At 42.6% G+C, this 13,239-nt stretch overlaps 1 protein-coding gene across 2 annotated transcripts; it reads left to right on the top strand.

The window, feature by feature from the left end:
- Positions 1 to 1,861: 1,861 nt before the first annotated feature.
- Positions 1,862 to 13,023, top strand: HAL (histidine ammonia-lyase). 2 transcript variants are annotated; one of them, XM_066183408.1, is made up of 20 exons: positions 1,862 to 2,128; positions 2,562 to 2,622; positions 2,792 to 2,819; positions 3,117 to 3,191; positions 3,288 to 3,360; positions 3,445 to 3,511; positions 3,690 to 3,727; positions 3,812 to 3,937; positions 4,219 to 4,358; positions 5,816 to 5,863; positions 6,463 to 6,610; positions 6,695 to 6,790; positions 6,906 to 6,964; positions 7,743 to 7,823; positions 8,404 to 8,469; positions 8,568 to 8,733; positions 10,827 to 10,961; positions 11,535 to 11,643; positions 11,737 to 11,806; positions 12,229 to 13,023. In XM_066183408.1, exons 1-20 carry the CDS (start codon positions 1,882 to 1,884, stop codon positions 12,376 to 12,378), a joined length of 1,983 nt encoding a protein of 660 aa, XP_066039505.1. In that variant the 5' UTR covers positions 1,862 to 1,881; the 3' UTR covers positions 12,379 to 13,023. The 2 variants fall into 2 exon arrangements, with proteins under 2 accessions (XP_066039505.1, XP_066039506.1); XM_066183409.1 differs by lacking the exons at positions 11,535 to 11,643; positions 11,737 to 11,806; positions 12,229 to 13,023 and adding an exon at positions 9,149 to 9,233 and having other exon boundaries at positions 10,827 to 10,907.
- The last annotated feature ends 216 nt before the right edge of the window (positions 13,024 to 13,239 follow it).

The raw sequence follows: 13,239 nt of genomic DNA, 5'->3' as shown, positions 1-13,239 counted from the left end.
CAAAAGCAGTGGGACTGTTGTTTTTCCTGTATTTGTTACAGCAGTTCCAGGCAATGGTTTAGGTGATGCTGTGGTGAATGCTGCCATCTCTAGGCTGGGTCTTGCAGCGAGTTTGAAAAGAACTGCTTTTCCTGGAGGTGATCAGTTTACATAAATTAAATCTGTTGACATAGGGATAACCCATATCAAGGGGTGACAAACAAAACTAAAAAGTGCTGGTTTAGGGGAGGAGAGTGGCAATACAATTGTAGCAAAAGGCTTGGTTTAATTCTAGCACTTAGGATCTGAGAGGGGAGCTTCTCAGCTGATTCACTTCTGAGTTTTGATCCATATAAGCTTTCAAGCCAGGCAGTAACTAATTCCCATGCAGCTGCTCACTCTCTCCCCCATGGGATGGGGTGGGGGAGAGAATTGGAAGAGTAAAAGTGAGGAAACTCTCAGGTTGAGTTAAAGAAAGGCAATTTAACAGATAGGCCAAAAGCTGCACACACAGAGCCAAACAAGGAATTCATTCACTGCTTCCCATGGGCAGGCAAGTGTTCAGCCATCTCCAGGAGAGCAGGGTTCCCTATAGAGACAAATGTCATCACTCCAAATGGCCCCCTGCTTCCTCCTTCCCCCAGCTCTGTATGTGAGCATGAGCTCTGGTCAGAGGAGGGGATATCTGATGTTAGCAGGCTCTGGTTTGAGTTACCAGATTGCAATGAAAACTGTCCTTTGTTTAGAAATGCCTTACATCACTAGTTTTGGGATAGCTTGCATTTTGTTGTAAAAGCCCATGTATCATATGCAGTGCTTTGGCAGTTAGAGTTCCTGCTCCCTGATAATCCTGGTTTCTTGCTGTCGGAGTCAGAAAAAAGAAAATTGTGTCAGGCATGGCTTTCTCTAGCATGGTCCTAGATAGCTCTGCTGGGGCAATGTCTCCCACCAATGGATCCCAAGTTGACATTCCCTACAATAATTAAACCCTAGGTAGTCCCTAGGAACACTAGTGTGAGAAGCATGGACTATGACTGGTGTTACCATTTTGCCTTTAAAACCAGAGGTATTTTCGATTCAGTGTTTACATAGCTATTGCTAAAATTTTTTTGGCACCATCTCAACAACTCTCTCCACATTTTTTCCTCTTTGCATCTTCTGCCTGCAAAGGAAGTGTGACACAGCAGCACCAGGCTTGATAGTGTGCAGCTGTGGCCTAGTATTTCTTGAAACTTGTTCTAGTAACATCTTCCAAAGCATAAGGGAAAAGGCTGTAGAAATTAATCTTTTACCTACAATAAACAATTATGTTTTCAAACTTGAGCATGGGACCGAATAAAGCAGGCTTGCTGCCTCTACTACCTGCTTTAATCCTGCTCTGGTTAGAGCTGTAAAAGTGTAACACAATCTTCTTTCAGTCCTAGCAGCCATGAGCAACCCATATTCCCAAGGTGCCTCTCTTGCAACCCTGTCCCTCATGGAGGTATTTGTTAGTGTGATTTACTGCTCGGCAATAGCTGTTGATTCTTGTTAAACCCTTACATTTTTAGAACAGTTAAAATCATAGTCCGGTTTATCTATTCCTGGTACATAAGCTTCAGATCTTGGTTTTTCGTTTCTGTATTCCTGACGTGATCTTTGGAATAAAATTCCTGTGGCAATAGCTGGGGGGGGGGGGGGGGGGGGGGGGGGAAGTGCCTTTCTGTGAAAAGGGTGTGTTCCTGGGGTTTGGTTTGATTGGACAAAGTCAGCCTAACACGTTGATCTCGTCTGTTTACAAAGGTGAGGATTTTGAGGGTGGGTTTTTGCCTCTATCCAATTGCAATGCTGAGCTCTAGCAAATGTGAGGCTGCTGCACGCTGCAGCCCTTCCTGGTCAAGGAACAATTTTTGGAGAGAAAGCATGCCGAGGTACACGGTGCACGTCCGAGGAGAATGGCTGGCAGTGCCATGCCTGAGCTCCACAAACACCATTGAGTGGCTGGGAAAGGAAGCTGTGAGACGGTACATGAAAAACAAACCTGACAATGGGGGATTTGCCTCAGTGGAAGAAGTAAAGTTTTACATTCGAAGGTGCAAGGGACTTGGCTTGCTGGATCTTGATGATACCGTGGGGGATGCTCTAGAGGACAATGAATTTGTTGAAGTTGGTAAGCTAAGCCTTAAGCATTGCATTGTAGAGTGACTGTGTTGTCATCTGAGACAGCAAACTGTGGCTTTATCTAGATTCATCTAAAATTGCACCTAAGAGATTGTCTACAGCTTTTATGGAAAAATGCCCAATAATTTAAGAATATTTAATTTTTAGGAACAGAACTACATAAAAGTTAGAAGGTACAGGATTCTGTATACATCTTCTGTATCTACTGTCATATTTGGTGTAAGCTGTTCTGCCTTAGCCTTTAGAATATCTTAAACAAATACATACTTCCTTGTTACTTTCCCAGAAGCATGCAAGTATGTTCAGGGCTGCTAACTGGAAATTAGAATTCTTACTGCTGTGAATTGTGTTAAATAACAAATTAGCTTATGTGAAGAATACGATTTAATCCTGTACGTGTTTATTCTGCATATTTCTTCTAGTTATAGAAGGAGATATAATGTCTCCAGATTTCATACCATCTCAGCCAGAAGGAGTTCATTTGTATCCTTTTTGAGTGCTTTGTGAAGTTTTTACAATTACAGACTTAGTATTTTCTAGATTGCCTGCGTTTTTTAGAGTTCCTTCATTCTTAAAACACGTTGCCAGCTGTAATTAAGCGGTCACTGCCTGTACAATCCTGTCTGCCCTTTTTCCTTTACAAAACTTTCAGATACAGCAAATACCGAGAACCAGAACAGGTAGGAATCACCAGTGATTTTACAACTCAGTCAAAAATCCTGCTACTCACCAGAAAATGCTGAGAGTTCAGCCAGTGCAGCATTCACAAAAGCAGGGGCTATTAGGTTGGCTGGGTCTAGGAAATTAAACTACAATGTACTTATTGTGTTTTTGTTAGCTGGGTCCCTGTGTTGTGAATAAGCATGAAGAAACTTCCTGTCATTGCTGAGTTTTGACTGTATTTTTTATTTGTACTGATTATTAAGCAACTTTATATGTATCCGTATCCCAAACTAAAAGGTGGTTCTTTGGTGTAGTATATTTCTTTAGATGGCAACAGCTTAACAACGGAGGACTTGGTCAATTTAGGAAAGGGACTCTACAAGATAAAGGTAAAAATTCTGAACAAATGCAGCTAAAAATTACGTTTATTTTTCTACGCCTAAATAATGACAAATAAGCTAATATTTAAACTACTTATGTTTTAGCTCACGCCCGAAGCTGAAACTAAAGTCAAACAATCACGAGAAGTGATTGAAAGGATTGTAAAGGAACAGACGGGTAAATATTTTTGCTTTTAACTATTTATTGTTTAGAAAATTTCATCAAGTTTCCTCCTTAACCAGCAGTGTACATTTCTTGCAGTTGTTTACGGAATCACCACGGGTTTTGGAAAGTTTGCCAGGACTGTCATCCCAAACAGGAATCTGAGGTATGTTGTGTGTGCAGCCTTCTCTGTCCTATCTTTTCAGGAAAGAAAGAAGAGGTAGCAGTTTGACCCTGTAGCTGGGATTAAATGAGAGAGCTTTTTCAGGAATTCCTTCTGTTTTGTGCAAAATAAAACCTGATGAGACTTTTTTTTGAGGTTTAACATATTTTTTTTTCTGTAGGGAGCTTCAAGTGAACTTGGTTCGTTCACATTCTGCAGGTAACGAGAGATTGCTTGGTGTTTCCCTTTTCTGCCCTTGTTGGTAGTGGGTGAATAACCCAGAGGGTTCCGTTACTGTTTCAGGTGTGGGGAAACCTTTGACCCCAGAGAGAACTCGCATGCTGTTGGCACTGAGAATCAATGTCCTAGCCAAAGGATACAGTGGAATATCCCTAGAAACCCTCGAGCAAGTTATTGAAGTGTTTAATGGTAAAAAAAAATGTTTAAAGAAAATCTTCCTTTCCCTTTTTTTCCCTTTTAACTGCTTTGTTAGAGGGTGTAACTCAATGGGTCAAGATGCAGATGTTCATCTTTCAACCTGGTAGTTGTGAGAGATCAGTACTAAAGCTGCAAGGAGAGTAGTCCTGTTGGTGCCGTTGTCCATTATTGTGGGCTGTTACTGTGACCACACTTACGAACTGGCTTCTTTGTTTTCCAAAGAGTGTATCAAAGGAAGGCTCTAAAAGAAGTGATTTTTTTTTTCTTTCTAGCATCCTGCCTTCCTTATATCCCAGAGAAAGGGACAGTTGGAGCCAGCGGAGATTTGGCCCCTCTCTCTCATCTTGCTCTGGGATTAATTGGAGAGGGAAAGATGTGGTCCCCGAAGAGTGGCTGGGCTGATGCTAAATATGTAAGATTCATGCAGCTGATAGTTTTTCTCTGCTTGCTGACTCATTTTTCAAATTGCATGTAGCTTTGAGAGAAAGAGAGTTTTTGCTCAAATCAATAACATGTAAAAGTCTTTGGATTTTCTCTACCAGTTTGAATTGGGACTAGGTTGTCTTTAGCTACTCAGCCTCTAATTTGAGGAAGGTGGATCCAGGCAGTATGCAAGAACTGACCCACAAGTCTCTGGAGCACACATAAATAAGCAGCATGTTATTGAGCCCTAAAGAAATATCATGCCGTAGTACTGTTATACAAGATACCACAGTGACATCATTTATGAACTGGAGAAAGGGACAGGATATGATGCCAACTGTGAAAGGATTATTACTGTATCTTCAGCTCCATGAGCATCAATGCTTTTCTAAAAAATCCAAGATCACCTCTCAAATTCTGAGAGCACGTGGAGATTCACTGGAGGCAAGATCTTAGCAGTAAAATTTCTACTGATTTTATAGTGGCTTTAAGTGAATACACAGGTTTGGATATTTCATTTTTGATAAATTAACTAGGGTTACAAGGAGCCTATATATCATTCTCCTTCACAAGATGGAAATGTTACAATGGAATTAGTTTCTAATCTGTTGTTATTCTGCCACTAACACATCAACAGATTGATCTTGTGTTAAGTATCTCTAAGTCCAGCCCCTCCAAAGTCTTTCACAGAGTCTTTCACCTATAACTCCTCTCCATGAATATTTGAATACCAGACTCTTTCATGGGTTGATAGGTGTACATCACTAGGGACTGGAGAAGGATTGAGAACTACATAAGGAGAGAAGGAAGGAGGAAACAGTCCAGTGTGTCCTGGACCTTCAAGACTAGAAGTTATAGCTGTACACTTCTGAGATGCATTACCTCTTCCATTGGACAGGGTGAGAGGATTAAATGAGAAATAGGTTGTGCTGTTTCTCCATTTCCCGCACGAGCTATTGTGCTATAGAGTAGACATGTACAGAATAAACTGGATTGGACTCCTCCTGTCACTAGAGATTTTATATAGAAAGGATTAGGGACCATTTAAAAAAGGAATAATTTATGCCAAGCCAAAATGCTATGAGGCAGGGTGTAGGCAGAACTGCCTTCCCAAGAGGTTTCCAGCCTTCTTTCCTATTGCCCTCTCCTATCATCTAACACAGTAGATGTTAATAGTCTATGACAGTGACATATATCTTGCTTCAGTGTTCCTGCTACCTTCTTGTATTGGCACTAGGAAATGAGCTGCTGGTTTGGAAGCCCTTTGTTTAGCCCAGCAGTAGAAGATATATGTTTGTGATATAAAGCTCTTTTTCTCCCATCACTTAAGAAATATTTTAATATTTCTGTTCATGGAAACCTTTAAGTTTTAGTGACTTAGTTTTGTGACTTTAGTGACTGAAAAGTGTTTTTCATTAATTACCTTGGCATTTAACTCCTTCACAGGTCCTGGAAGCCCATGGACTGAAACCAATTACCTTGAAACCAAAAGAGGTAATAAAGTATAATGATGCCAACTGATGAAAATGAGCATAATCAATCACTATTTTCTTTATATATACAATAAAAGCATTACATGAATTAATAATAATTTAAAATCAAGCTTTAGAAGATAATGATGAAGTGTTGTCAAGAGTGGGATTCACCACTCCTAGTGTTACCCTACTGGACTTGAAATGTCAGACCCAAGCTTGGTGTTCAGATTGGTTCTGTGGTCAGTGGAGACAGATAGCCTCTTCAGAAATACTTTATACCATCCTGAAACAGCTAAGAGGCACCTTCAAGGTACCTATCTGCCCTTTGGCCATAACAGGAGGTCAGGTGACTGACTTGAAGCAGGTATCTGACTTGCTTGGAACTACCGGTGCTCCAAGGATGTCTGCAGTGACTTAATGGGGTCACAAGCATTGACACTTTATGTAGCAAAGATGCTCAGTCAAACTGGGCATTTTATGATTTCAGGATGGTCCAAAAAGCTAGGCAAAGATCTTTAACTCCGTCATATGAGAGAGAGAGTTATCATAGATATGGGGAATTGTCACAGCGTGGAATAGCTGCAATGAAATTGCTTAACATCAGCTCTCCCTTTGAAGGGTCTGGCCCTCATCAACGGGACACAAATGATCACCTCGCTGGGATGTGAGGCGGTTGAAAGAGCCGGGGCCATAGCAAGGCAAGCTGACATCATCGCTGCCCTTACACTCGAAGTCCTGAAGGGTACAACGAGGGCCTTTGACACTGGTGGGTACTGGGCCCTGCCTGTCTGTTTGCTTAACATCTCCTGGCCAGAGAGGCGCAGGCTGACAGTGTACCTTATCTTACTAGATATCCATGCAGTGCGCCCGCATCGAGGGCAGGCTGAAGTGGCCTTTCGATTCAGGTCCCTTCTAGATTCTGACCATCATCCATCGGAAATAGCAGGTGAACAATCTTAACCTTCACCCTCTCAGGTTACCAGGACAGGCTGGGTCCTTCAACAGGACACAGTGCTTTTGTGTAAGCAACATTTGGGTTTTGCCCTCCTTGTGTCTTCTAGAGAGCCATAGATTCTGTGACCGGGTTCAGGACGCGTACACAATGCGCTGCTGCCCTCAGGTAAAGACTGACTTTTGGATCATTCCTTCACAATAGATAAATGATGGTGAAATTTCCACCTCAGAAATACAGTCAGTTATATGCTCTCTGACACTGTTAGAGGAAGTGGCTTTATTTTTCTTCTTCTTTGCTTCACAGTAGTGTTAATGGAGACGTGTAACTTGTTGATCACGTGCATGTACACATCGGGCAGCATCTAACAAAGCTGTGTCCAGATCTGGAAGAGGCCAGGGGTCAGAAGCAGAGGGAAAGTGCTGGCTTCCATGCTTGCAGATTTTTTAGGGATTTTCTTCTGCATTGGTGTTAATAACATGAACTGGGTGTTTCCAAAAGCTAGGAGAGTCTGGTATCTCAGACATATTGGAAGAGCTCAATCCTATGTGTTTTAACAAGGGCAAAACTATTAAATCAGTGGAATTAATGGAAGTTAATTAATTAATAAGAGGTTTTGTTTTCTGTGAGTCTTTATAAGGCTACTTCTTCCCTCATAACACTTCTGCCACTGTGTAAATATCTTCCATTTAGGTAAACCAATCCAAATAAGTAAAAAATGCCATATTCAGATTACTCTTTTGGCAAAACTGCCACAATAATAGTAAATACCATCTTTCTAGGATTGTCAGTGATGCTCCTGATGTTAAAAGCAAATCCAAGCCCATCTTCCATGTGTGAAGGTTGAGTGGGATGTGGGGAAAGAAGGTCCCTGCAGTTCAGTCAGCATCCTGAAGGTGAACTAAGTGTAGATACTGAGCTCAGGCACTTATGTCTTTTGTTCTAGGTCCATGGAATTGTAAATGATACAATTGCTTTTGTGAAGGACATAATAACAACAGAAATCAACAGTGCCACGGACAACCCTGTATCTTTTGGATTACTTTATTACTGGATAAAATTCTGCTTGGCCTTTTTTATTCTTTTCTTCTGTATAATTACTCGCACAAGGGGCAAAAGGTCATAACTGACTTTGGTCAACATCTGCCATTGTTTGCAACAGCAACCTCTCTTCCTTTCTCTATGACCGCATTGAAGGATTTCTGTCATCACTGTAATGATGCTGTACATAGCATCATATCAATTGCTGATAAGCATTATTGCTTCTAATCTGTCTATAATTGTAACTGTCATGGAAAGGATCTATCAAGGAACTGAAAATCTATGCTAGGATCTAAACAGATGCGATTTTTTGCAGCCTCTATCAAAGACCTCCCTTTATGTAGCTTATTTGAAAAAAATACATGTCAAAATTGTACCTACAAATTTGAAGAACTGAGATTGTGTCTTTATTTCCTGAAAAGTGGAAGTGTGGATGCAATAAAATGTGCATGCAAATAAAAGCCTGTTGGCACAAACGCTCCTTCGGTTAAGATATTCCAATTACTGGCAGGTATCACTCATGTAAACTGCATTTCACTCATGTGGGCCTTAACTTCTCCTTAAAGATGGTGTTTGCTGAAAGAGAAGAGACCATTTCTGGAGGGAATTTTCATGGGGAATATCCTGCAAAGGTAATTCAGCATTTGAAGAAAGGAAAAAAAAAAATTCTGGTTTGGTTTTTTTGCTTGTTTGTTTTTATTGTCTGGTGTAATGAGATCTTCTTTTCTAGGCTCTGGACTATTTAGCAATTGGTGTGCATGAACTCGCTGCAATTAGTGAAAGAAGAATTGAGAGGCTCTGCAACCCCTCACTCAGTGAACTGCCTGCATTTTTAGTCACTGAAGGAGGTCTGAACTCAGGCTTCATGATTGCACACTGCACAGCAGCTGCCCTGGGTGAGTGCTTGAGCAATACCGTAGAGAGAGCAAGCGCGAAAGACTGATTTTTTTCAAGACAGATGTAATCTAATAGTGGACACAAAGGTATCTGGCTCCTGTTTTCTGTCTCTTCTCCATGTGTTCTGTGCTGTCTTGTAAAGTATGAGTGTTGGGTGAAACTGCAATATTTCAGCTCAAGCTTCCTTATTCTGCACCGACCCTTGGGCATGTTCAGTGCTCTGAGCAAACTATTAGTGGGCTTTGTTGGGAAGGCTTCTCACAAAGGTGGTCTGATGCCCTCAGTACTGGGTCACTTGACAGCCTGGTCTGCACATCAGTATCACACCCCACAGTCCTCAGAAGATGGGAGTTCACAGGGCTGGCTATTGGGGAAGCACACTGAAATTAAACATTAATTCAGTTTTTCCTCTAGAACTCATGGCTAAGGCAACAAGAAGCCCGCTGGCTGCTGGGATACTACAGTTCATAGGTTCAGGGAAGCATGAGCCAATATAAAGGTAAACATGCTATGGGAAGAGAGTAAATTTTGAAAGTTACAAACAAACATGGGAACAGAGGATATCAGATAAATGTGTAGATAAACATTCTGCAGAAAAACAAGTGAATTAACTAAATCAGTGTGCTAGGGGAATCCTACCTAGAGGCTGGTTTGGGAAGTGGGTCTGGAAGAGGAGCTGAAATGCTCATCCCCTTGTTTAAGGGCCAGAACCTTTACCTTTTAGCTGGGGAGAGTTTAGGATGGCCCCAGCCCTCAGCTGGTTGCATGGCTTCAGGTTTCACTGCACACTTCTGCAATCTGGAGTGACAGATTCTGGGGTGTTTGTGATTTCTGCTGTGGGAAATGAAAACTACAGCCCTGCCTCTGCTAACACTAGAAGTCCATGGGTCAAAGTCATCTCATCCTGATCAAAACAGCCAGGATTTTATCTGAAGTTTGAGTTCCTTTTATTTTTCTTAACCTTTTTTTAATCACCAATATTTTTCAAATCACTCTGCCAGCTTCTGGGTTGTTTGTGTACCAGCTAATGTTTTTCATTCTCATGGTTAGTAGATAAATCTGAAAAAAATTTGCATATATTTTGCAACACCACTGGTTGTGTCTGTCTGCCCCTGCTCCAGCAGCTCTGTCCCTGCCAGACCGAGCTGTTTGCAGTGGTCACATGCAGCTTCTCTGGAACCTGCTGTCACCTGCCTGAATGTGCCAGCTGGACTCTGGTCCTAGACTGTCACTCCAGCCTATTTGCAATTGATGTCACCACCTCTCTGTTGCTCCTGTTGGTTTTCTGAAGGCACTAATTTGGCAAGGGCATTACACAGCATCCCGCTGGGCTTCAGAAAGAAAAGGCCGAGTGCAGCCAGAGTGCTGTGAATGTAGACTTCATTTTTTCTCTTTTAAAGAGCAATTCTCAACCTCAGATTGTTACTGAATGGTGCCTAAAGCCTCTCCTGCAGCCATATGCCTGTTGCTTTTGGATGCAGCATGGAAACTTACTCCAGACCTTGCACCTGGCTTTCAAAGCTGGAGTGTGTCACCCTCAGGGACACGGGCAGCCTTGTAGTGAGGTGAGGGAGGGAGAGGGTTTGTATTTCATTCCCCCATCTTTCTAGAGGAAGTTCTGAAAGTGCCTCAGCTGCAATGAGTAGACCAGATGCTGATCTGTAGCTGTATTCTTGAAAGCAGGGGAGAGGTGATATTCATGACCAAAACCAGAGGGAGCCAATGCTCTTTACAGGGAGTTGCCCTAGAGCAACAGGCAGTGTTTCAGTTACGCTGTCTGCTCTTCCTCTTCAGTTTCCTCCAGGCCTTTGAGCCACAGCAACTCAAACTGGAGATGAGGGAGTGAAGAGTAAGCCATCATTCCGTATTTGGTTAATATTTGCATCTAAAGACTGCTGTTGGCTACTGTTTTCAGAGGCAATGGTAGTTTTCAAGGTGGTTGTTACAAATTACTCAGTCCAGGTAAAATACTGACGCGTCTTCGAAAGAGGAGCAGTAGCTGGACCCAAGGTGCTCTTATCTCCATGTTGTCCTTTGCTTCTGCTGTTTCATGCCTATTCTGTCCTACATTCATTGTGCTGGGTTTTTGCAGTGTCTGAGAACAAAGCCTTGTGCCACCCCTCTTCTGTGGATTCTCTCTCAACGAGTGCTGCTACAGAGGATCATGTGTCCATGGGAGGATGGGCTGCAAGAAAAGCTTTGAGAGTTATTGAACATGTGGAACAAGGTAAAATTAAAATTCTGATTTTCAGACAGACCTTGGATCATGAAAATGAGGAGCTAATACCAATAATGATCAGGTGTGAGGTAGGCAGGTACAGTGCAAACTTCTCCAGACAGAAGACTCTCTTCTAAAGTGCTGTCATTTTATTGCTGTTTTCGTGTGGGCTCTGGCAAGGTTTAGAGGGAGAACTTTGGTTTGTAGCTCAGGCTCCTCTTTTCTCAGTGCTAAAAAAGTTTTCTGATTTATGATGGACATTAATTTGAGTATTCAAGTTACCCTGGAAGAGATTTCTAGGGATTTAAGGCTGGTGACCAGGAGTTCCCGGTACACTTGAAAGGTCTGTACAGCAGAGCATCCAAAATCTGCTTGCTGAAATGCTGGATACTGCACCCAGCATCATCCATGAAATGATCCTGCCACTGATCTGGCTCTCTGGGGAGTGTGGATCCACTGGTTTTTCACATTGCCTGAACCATATCATATTAGTGAGAACAAAGGCCAGGGATAGCTTTACAGAGGAAACCTTGCCTTGAGCTGTGCCTGCCAAACGTCCCTTTTGCTGTTCTGGTTTCCCAGTCCTGGCTATTGAGCTGCTCGCTGCCTGCCAGGGCATTGAATTCCTCCGCCCTCTGAGAACGACAACCCCATTGGAGAAGGTCTACGACCTTGTGCGCTCTGTGGTGAGGTAAGATCAGATAAACACTTTCCCCAGAGGTTGCCTGCCTGGAGAGCAGCTGCTGGCAGTGGGGGTTAATGTTTGCCCAATGTCTCTTTACAGGCCCTGGATAAAGGATCGCTTCATGGCCCCAGACATTGAAGCAGCTCACAGGCTGCTCGTGGAGCAGAAGGCAAGTGCTGGCTTTTGACTAGTGCATAGGATTATCTAGAACCCTTTTCCTTTGTCCATGCCAGCTGCTGTTTTTGCTGCCCAATCCTCTTCATGGTCAGGTGGTTCTGTAGCCAGTAGCAGTGACTCTCTCCCAGCTATTGCACAGGGAGCATTAGCCTGGTAATAAGACAAGACAAAGTATTTTTGCCTTGAATCCTTTAACCTTGTCCCTTTGGAGCTGTATCCTTTCCCATCCCATGTCAACTCCTTCCACACATTCTTCCCTAAACCTTGCTCTATCTGCCTCTCTGGTTCTGTTTCTCCCATACAGCGTATCCCACCCAATAACTTTTCTTCAGCATTTCCTGAACGCATGCATTGATGTCTTAGCTGACCTTTTCTTTGCCTCTGACTGTGCTGTTTCACAATCTTGTTTCACAGGTGTGGGAAGTGGCTAAACCTTACATTGAAAAGTACAGGAGGGAACACATCCCTGAATCAAGACCCATTTCACCTACAGCTTTCTCCCTGGGATCACTGAGAATGAGTGCAGATGATAGTCATGACCACAGGCATCAGAATGAACTTTAAGAGTTGTGATCCTCTGGAAGAGAGCAGATCCCTTCTAGAACCTTACCTGAGCATGGCCATTCTACTCAAACTCAATGTGATTTCTCCAGGTGACCTAGAGGACCTGTCTGTCTAGCTCAGAAGCACAAATAAAGAAAAGTCTCACTGTTTTCCTCATGTGTAAAACACAACTTTGTCATCATAGTGTGGTTTTGACTGAATTTCATGAACTTCTGAATACAAATCATTCAGACTCCTGCTGAAATCAGTTATTTGTTTTGTCAACTTTCTGTTTGTTTTCTCTCCATGTGTGCCAATGATACCAAACAGCCTAAGTTTGATATCCTTACCTTTCTTCTCCCCCTTTGGGTAACTGCTATGATCCCCTTCATTTTGCCACAAGCAAGATTATCTTTACCCTTGATTCTTCTCTCTTTTGCAGATTATATGTGAGACACAGGCCCTTGTATAACAGGAGTATTTTTAGAGCAGGTGCTTCACAAATCAGAAAAGCTGTGTGCATAGGGATGTCCTATGGAGATCATTGCTCCAGAACAAGTATATTATATTCTGGTGATGGACTACATTTAATGCAGCTTTCTAAGAGCTATGGGCTCACACCTGCAATCAATAAACTGAGGCTTCACATACAGCCGTAGCAATCTATCTTCCTGTCATGTGTGTGATGATGAAAATGTAAAGCAAAAGCATAATTTTGAAGTGGGACAGGTGACAAAGGGGCCAGAGGAGGTGTAGGACTAGTGAATGTGAACCAGTACTGAGGCAATAGCACCAAAACCTACTCTCCCGTGGCTCACTAGGTCTCTGCCTGTTGCCGAGGCCCCTGTCCCCATAGATGGGATCATGATTGAGTATGCTCTC

The sequence above is a fragment of the Chamaea fasciata genome, unplaced genomic scaffold, assembly GCF_029207755.1.
Source record: "Chamaea fasciata isolate MVZ Bird 193981 ecotype frontalis unplaced genomic scaffold, bChaFas1.0.hap1 SCAF_5, whole genome shotgun sequence".
NCBI classification, from domain to species: domain Eukaryota; kingdom Metazoa; phylum Chordata; class Aves; order Passeriformes; family Sylviidae; genus Chamaea; species Chamaea fasciata.
Note: the sequence above shows the minus strand (reverse complement) of the source record. Positions and strands in the feature narration are given on the sequence as shown.